At 36.6% G+C, this 7,655-nt stretch overlaps 1 protein-coding gene across 1 annotated transcript; it reads right to left on the bottom strand.

Moving 5' to 3' along the window:
• Positions 1,138–5,156, bottom strand: LOC107614002 (probable xyloglucan glycosyltransferase 5). The gene is made up of 5 exons (XM_016316211.2): positions 4,071–5,156; positions 3,199–3,507; positions 2,808–3,098; positions 2,328–2,441; positions 1,138–2,202 (listed from the first exon to the last, which is right to left on the bottom strand). Exons 1-5 carry the CDS (start codon positions 4,809–4,811, stop codon positions 1,558–1,560), a joined length of 2,100 nt encoding a protein of 699 aa, XP_016171697.1. The 5' UTR covers positions 4,812–5,156; the 3' UTR covers positions 1,138–1,557.

The raw sequence follows: 7,655 nt of genomic DNA, 5'->3' as shown, positions 1-7,655 counted from the left end.
AATAAAGACATAGATTAATAAAAACTAGCTAATATCTATTAATTATTTGTTTCGATACGGTAACTAATTTATATGTTTCAATATGATAAAAAAAATAAACGAATAAAAAATCGTAATGTAAATTATATTTTCTTAGTTAGCATCTAATTTTTAAAAAATTTAAATCAATGCATTTTTTTTATTTTGGACATACACACTCATACACACTATACACGGCCTTGGACACACTCCAATACTACCGTGCCAGCACTCGGACTTACTCAACCTCTTGAGCTAAGACCAAGTCAGCAGCCTAACCCTCAATACTTAGCAAGAAAGCTAAGAATACAAGAGAACACAAGAGAAATGAAGCTTTGGTGGAAGAACATTTAAGAACACGAGAAATAAAGCTTTGGTAGATTATTCCATACTACTCTTTATACTTCTATATACATCTACACTCTTCTAGAATACTCTATGACCTTCCAGAGTCTTCTAGAACCTTCTAGAGTATTCTGGGACCTTCCAGAACCATCTAGAACATTCTCAAACACTCCAGAAAACTATACAAACACTGTTAACCGTGACATATTGCTGGGAATCGATCCTGGATGCAACTTGATGAGAGGCATACGAATCTTCTATCTGTGCCAAGCCTCAACTGCAATATTCTTCATGCATTTGAACTACATAGTCTCTTCAACATGACATATCAGACCTTAATGTCATTCTTTAACATCCACTTTAGAGGCAGTACAATATCATATGACCAGCACAGACATTAAAACAAATGGGCCAATTCCGTACAATGTTGCAGTAAACTGTGGCATCAAGCACAATCAGCAACATGCCTTGCCTGCTATATTAATGGTGCTCATTCAAAACAACCCCTCGACTTAATTCATTGGGTTAGGTATAGCTCACTGAGATTCTATGAACATACATGGATCTGCTAGAGGGACCACATCAGAAGATTCAAAACAAAATTATCAAGCTTGTATGTTTACTTGTTCTGCCGACACAATGTATATGATGCTAGAAGTGGTAAGAGTGTCAGCGGAGTAAAATGATATAGATGGTCAAGAAATATAACTCGTCTCCAAGCAGGAATATCTTGATGCTCACCCATAAAACACAAGCAAAAGTTGGAGAAAAGGGTTGACAGAATAAAAATTATTGATTACATTAGATAACAATGAATTTACAGAAAGATTTGTTGCTTTGCATACCCCTTTTACCAAGAAGGCACCTATGAATCTATGAATCAACTATTAATGAAGATGCACTCCACTAAGACATGTGGAGTGGTAAAACAAGAAAACCCAAATCATAACTCCCAATCCCAAATACAACTCAAGAACACAATGAAAAAAACTTAAGATTTTATATTGAATACTTGGAATCAATCAGTGTGAAAAAGAAAATGGATATAGTTGAACAACAAAGAAATCCTTTGGTAAAAAAACAGATTGTACTTTCCCTTACTGCATTGCTCATTTTGCTGCTTGATAGCAACTTGGTCAATAAATCCGAAACGGTGTTTTCACACTCTCTTCTCAGCTGCATTGAAAATGAAAGCTAGCTCATTTGCTCTCCAATCAAGTCGAGACCGACGAGGAGGAAGGTCACCCCTTGGAAAAGCAGAAAGTAGAAGTGAACTCCTTGTGCTGATAATAGACTCCGGACAGAAGCAGTGAGGAGGAGGAATGCCAAAGTCAACTCTTTCTTGTAAATCTTATTAGCTTTCTTGATAGGTGTTGGAGCAGATTCTTTTTGTTCCTTAAAGTGGTGTAACTCGACAAGTTCGCTCTCAGAAGCTCCTTTATGGATCTTTTGATGCTCTATCGACTTGGCTTCCCTTTGTTCGGCTTCCAACAAATCAGAATCAGATGACCTTCCGGCCTTCTTTGTCACAATCCATTCATAAGAGCTTTCTAATTGGAAGAGTCCAGATACCATTGCATTGAATTTGGTGACGGACATGGTGTTTTCAAAAAGAAGGTAAGGAACAATAAAAGGAAAAGATTTTGGGGCAGGGAGGATGTTAAGGAATGACATGAAAACTGGTACATAGCAAATCACCCACAACGGAAGCTCAGCCTCAGGCACGAACATGGTTAAAGGAAGAATTATACAGAACAGGGTGAAGGAATAAAGGGGAAGAATTAGTTTCCTTAAAAGAAAAAAGAGGAGTATTAAGTTTGCTTTCTTCCATGTTGACACCTGCAGTTATAGAAGATTTTAAGGCCCCTATTAGATACTGCAAAATATAAGCAATACTTGAAAGTTTCTTTTATTTCTCTTCACCACTATTCTATTTATTGCATCAAGCTGAGTATCCGACATACCTTAGATCTAACAATTGCAGGGAGGCACAATCTAAAAAGTTGCATAGGACCTGAATGCCAACGGTGTTGCTGCTTCCTATAAGCTTCATATGACTCAGGAACTTCACAAAGCACCTGAAAATTTGTAAATTTGAGGAAATTCAAGTGTGTCAGAGACCTGAGTTGAAAAATTATGGTTTTAACTCCCTGCAGATCATAAAACTGTTCATGTGAAATTAGACACGCTGAGTTATTAACCGATGACAAAAAGGCCTTTGGTTAATTTTTCTTTCAAAATTAGTCATCTAATAAAGGAAAATGTTGTCAATTAAATGCATCATATGAATGGTAAGTACGGAAGGACAGTTAACAAAAGTCCTTTTGCACTATTTGATAGTTTCGGTGTGTCAAATTGCACAGTTTGAAAGGTAAACTAATAATATTACTCTACTAGTACACTATGAATAGATAGTGATGAATAAATAATTCATTTCTAATCACCTTAACATCATTTAGGAAGATAAACTTCCATCCATTGAGATGAGCTCGGACCGCAATGTCCATATCTTCTACCGTTGTCCTCTCAAGCCAGCCTCCAGATTCTTCAAGGGCTTTGATCCTCCAAACACCAGCAGTTCCATTAAAACCAAAAAAATTGAGAAATAGTCCATTGACCTGTTGTTCTACCTCGAAGTGGAAGCATAAGTTAATGTTTTGGAGACGAGTCAACAAGTTCTCATCCTTGTTCACAAAAGACCATCTAGCTTGGACCAAACCTAGTTCAGGATTGTCCTGCAACAGAAAGCATATAGAGATACTAACATATATAAAGCATGCTTTTAGCAATATTCATTAATTTGTTACTGAGCCTGATTCATTCTCTTCTCTTAACCTTGAAATGTGGCACAGTTTGTTTAAGAAAATCAGGATTTGGTTGAAAGTCTGCATCGAAAATTGCAACAAACTCGTAGCCTTTCACATAGTCGCAGCTCATTGCAGATTTGAGATTCCCAGCTTTATATCCAGTCCTGTTTAACCGATGCCTATAGATTATGTTGACTCCCTTTAGACTCCATTTGGAGACCTCGGTCTTAATTAAGCACTGTATGCTTTCATCATCAGAATCATCGAGTACTTGAATCAGTAAACAATCCCTAGGCCAATCAATTTGGCAGACCGCTGAAATAGACTGCTCATACACCTGCATAAAGCCAGTGCAGACAAAGCTGATAAAATAAATTTTAATCCATTGAAATTTCAAGTTTGTCAACAATTGTTTAAAACTTCTTGTGGAAACTCCTCCAGTTGTAGTCAAGGCAAAAACTTAATATTATCTATTCAAACTTGCTGTGCATTACAGAAATCAATAGTAGGAAACTCATTACCCAATATTGTTCATCAAGCTTTATCACTGCAGGAAAACATCAATGCTTTCAGTTCTAGAAGGTGGCATACAATTCCTAACTTCTATATGAGAAATTTTAACATATAATGTATATCCTCCTTCTTTTCTACTTCTTTATTTATTTATTTATTTGTTTTTTTTTTTTTGTTATTTCATGAGCAATTTTCTAAGACAATGCATAAAAGGTAATCTGAATCTTTTATCTGTCACTATGAAAATTTAGTGCATCATTTGATCAATGTATCTGATAGCCAAATTAATATAAGGGAATGGAAGGAATAGTTTTCTGCTAGCATAAGTAATAAAAACTTAGTTAACAAATAAGCTTCAAATGGAGTGAAGCAAACTTGGGGTCATACCTCTCTCTCATTACACATTGGAATCTGAATCAGAACCATAGGGTAATGGCTTGCAGATCCTTCAACATCATCAACCTTGAAGGGATCCCCAGCAAACCTTGGCTTAACCTTCTTGTATCTAATCCAAAAGCATCCCATGCAAAGAACCATACGGTCCACGGATTGGATAAGAAACAAAACAACACAGAACTTCGAGAGTGCTTGTACAGGCGGCGCGATGTATTCAACACGAAACCTCAGCCAACCAACATACGCCATGTGAAGTAACCCCTCGAAATCCAAGGCATTCGGAAGAATATGCAAATTTGGGTTCCTGAATTGCCATCCTTGAAGGTAAGCAACAATCTCAAATGCAAGAACAGCCAATGAAACAACCAAGAACACTCTAATGACTCTAAACAACAACTTCCCTCTCTCCAACTTGTCACTCTCACCCTCCATAGCAACACCCTGTCCATGAACTATCCTCTTCTTGATGGCTCCAAGCAATGTCCACATTACACTGGCAAGCCAAGCAATGCAGCCGACGGCACGGTGAGCCTTGAGAAGCAGAACCCATGTGACTTGTTTCGCATTCTTGCCGCGGCTCTTCTCCACCGGCCGGAATGCAGCATCTGCACCATTAATCTCCACAACAGAGAAAGTGGGATTCTCAATTTTCACCACCACTGGTGTTGTTGTTGTTCCTTTATCATGTGTGTCCTTACTCCACCAATTGGGAAAATCCAATCTTGGAGCCATAGCTATAAAAGCACTTGAACTCTCAAACAGACCAAAACACAAACACCTTATATGCACAAAGCAATAACTTACTTCATCAATCACTTGTATAGTACACTACAACAACACATTCATTTGATAAAGAGTAAAGGATCAGATCTAAAACAAAAAGAGACAAAGCTCCAAAGCTGTTATTGGAGCATTGATGTTGAAGGCTCTTGTTGTTCATTCAGCATTTGAAGGTGTTTTGTACTGTGAAGGAAGCGAAGAAATCCTAACATGAGAAAGCCACATTTTGAGGGAAGGTATCTCTGTAGCTGTAAGCACTGAAACACTGAAGGTCTTTTTTGGGGAAACACTCAAAAGTCTGAAATTAACGTGTATATATATATATATGGAAAAGTATAAAAGCCACCCACGTATTTGTGTAGAAATACATGTTTAGTTTAATTTATTTTAAATGTGTATTTATATTTTAATATATATTTTATACTAATTACTTTTTTTTCCAAAGATAGTAGGTTATATTTCATTAATTATTGAAAAATGAAATACAAAGATGTCCAAAAGTAAGACAGTATAATGAAAGATGGGGATTTCCCAAAAACATTACACTGAAGGTATTCATCCAACGGTACGTGGTCGAAATACGAAAAAAATCTTAAAGAAGAAAAAATGATAAATCAAATTGAATGCAACTAAGAGCTTGCCTCATGGAGATGACGACCTAAACTGGGAGTTTTTTGGATTTTACGGAGCAACTTGACAGAGCTTGCTAGAATGGCAGACGGCATTGAAGTAGAACCTTCAAAAATCAACTGATTGCGAGCTTTCCAGCAGTTCCAGCAAATGATGGCAAGCAATTGAAGATTACGGTCAGCATTCTTCAACGGGTTAAGCATCTCTGTTGATGCAATCCACCATGTCCAAAAGTCGTTAGGACTCTGAGGAGGAAGACAGTCACGAAGATAACTCTGAGACTATACATCTTTAATTCTAGAGCAATCGATCAAACAATCAGTGACTGTTTCGGTTGCTTCATGACAGCAGGGGCATATTGGTGATATAGATGGGATGCGGTGATGAATCTGAGCAAGCACCGGGAGCAGGCCATGGAGAGCTTTCCAGATAAATAGCTTATTTTGTGAGGCAAGTTCAACTTCCATAGATCAATCCACGGCTTTTTTGTTGCATATAATTAGGGCAAAGCTCCAGAGGCGGATGGTAAAATAAATAGCCAATTCTGTAACCTGAAGCTGTATCATATTGTTTGGATTTGTTCAAATCCCATTGCAATTTGTCCCTACTCTGCTGAATTTTAATTGACAAAATCTTGTTTGCAATGTTTTGGGAAAATAATTCTTGAATAAGATTCTCATTCCAATTCCTATCTTCAGTAATTAGATCTTTAACTCTTGGAACCAACTCAGAAATAGCTTGTCTATTTGGCATGTCAGAAATCATTAAATGATACGGAGGAGGCAGCCAAGGATCCTCAAAGGTTCAGATATTCTCTCCAGTACCCACAGCCCAATTAAGACCTTTTTCAACAATCTTTTGGCCTTCCAGTATGCTCCTCCATCCCCAAGAAGGTAAGACTCCAATTTCTGCCGTTATAGCATTACCATTGCTAAAGTATTTACCTCTTAGGATTTTGGATAATAAGGAAATAGGATGTGTTACAAGTCGCCAAAACTGTTTGCCTAAAAGCGCCAGATTTTGGATTCTGAGATCTTTAAATCCAATGCCTCCTTCTTTTCGTGGGCGAGTCATAGTGTCCCATCTAATCCAAGCCATCCGCCTTTCAGAACCTTTTTGTCCCCACCAGAACTGAGAAAGTAGAGAGTGAATTTCCGAAATTAAACCATCAGGCAACTTGAAGCAAGACAATGTATAAATAGGAATAGCTTCTCCCACTGTCTTAAGCAATACGTGTTTACCACTTGACGATAGAAGATTGCGCTTCCACCATTGGATTCTTTTCCGAACATTTTCTTTGATCATACTAAAAGAAGCCTTTTTCGATTTAGAGACTGTAGAAGGCAAACCAAGGTATTTATCCTGAGCCCAATATGATTAATATTCATAGAGTTAGCCAGTAGTGTACGAGTAGTGGAGGGAGTGTTGTAGCTAAAGAATACAGCAGATTTATTAAGATTTACCCTCTGGCAACTGATGCTTTCATAAGAATTCAATAAATGCAGGATATTTGAACATGCTTCAGGATTAGCCTTACAGAATAAGATGGAATCATCAGCAAAGAGGAGGTGGTTGACATTGGGACATCGTCTATGTATATGAAGACCATGAATTAGTCTGTTTTGTTTTGTCTTGTGTAGTAAGAAGGAGAGACCTTCTGCACAGAAAAGAAAAAGATAGGGAGATAGAGGATCTCCTTGTCGAATACCTCTATTTGATTTGAAGAAACCATAAGGTTGTCCTTCCACAATAACAGAATAAGAAACAGTTGTCACATAAGCACACCATAGACTTGTTATTCTTATTAGTGAAAGATTTTAAATTTTTCTTTTAATAAATACAAAATTAGGGTATGGTATGTAATTTCTACTGTTATTTTTTAGTCTCAACTTAATTTAAATTTTATATCATTTTTAATTATTTTATTTAATAAATTATACTAGTGGCAGTATTTAATTGCCTTTTTATTTAAAGTGATACCATCTGTTTCTATTAATATTAGCCTCATTTTAAATATTGTATTTATTGAAAGTTTTAATTTTATATCAGTTCAGTTACTATAAATATAAAAAAATAATACACAAAAATATTTCATTATATTGTCTCCAAGCTGAAGTATAAAACAATCATCTATTTGATTGTAGCAGGTCTCCTTATTGTCTTGGT

This window comes from Arachis ipaensis, chromosome B08, assembly GCF_000816755.2.
Source record: "Arachis ipaensis cultivar K30076 chromosome B08, Araip1.1, whole genome shotgun sequence".
Taxonomy (NCBI): domain Eukaryota; kingdom Viridiplantae; phylum Streptophyta; class Magnoliopsida; order Fabales; family Fabaceae; genus Arachis; species Arachis ipaensis.
Note: the sequence above shows the minus strand (reverse complement) of the source record. Positions and strands in the feature narration are given on the sequence as shown.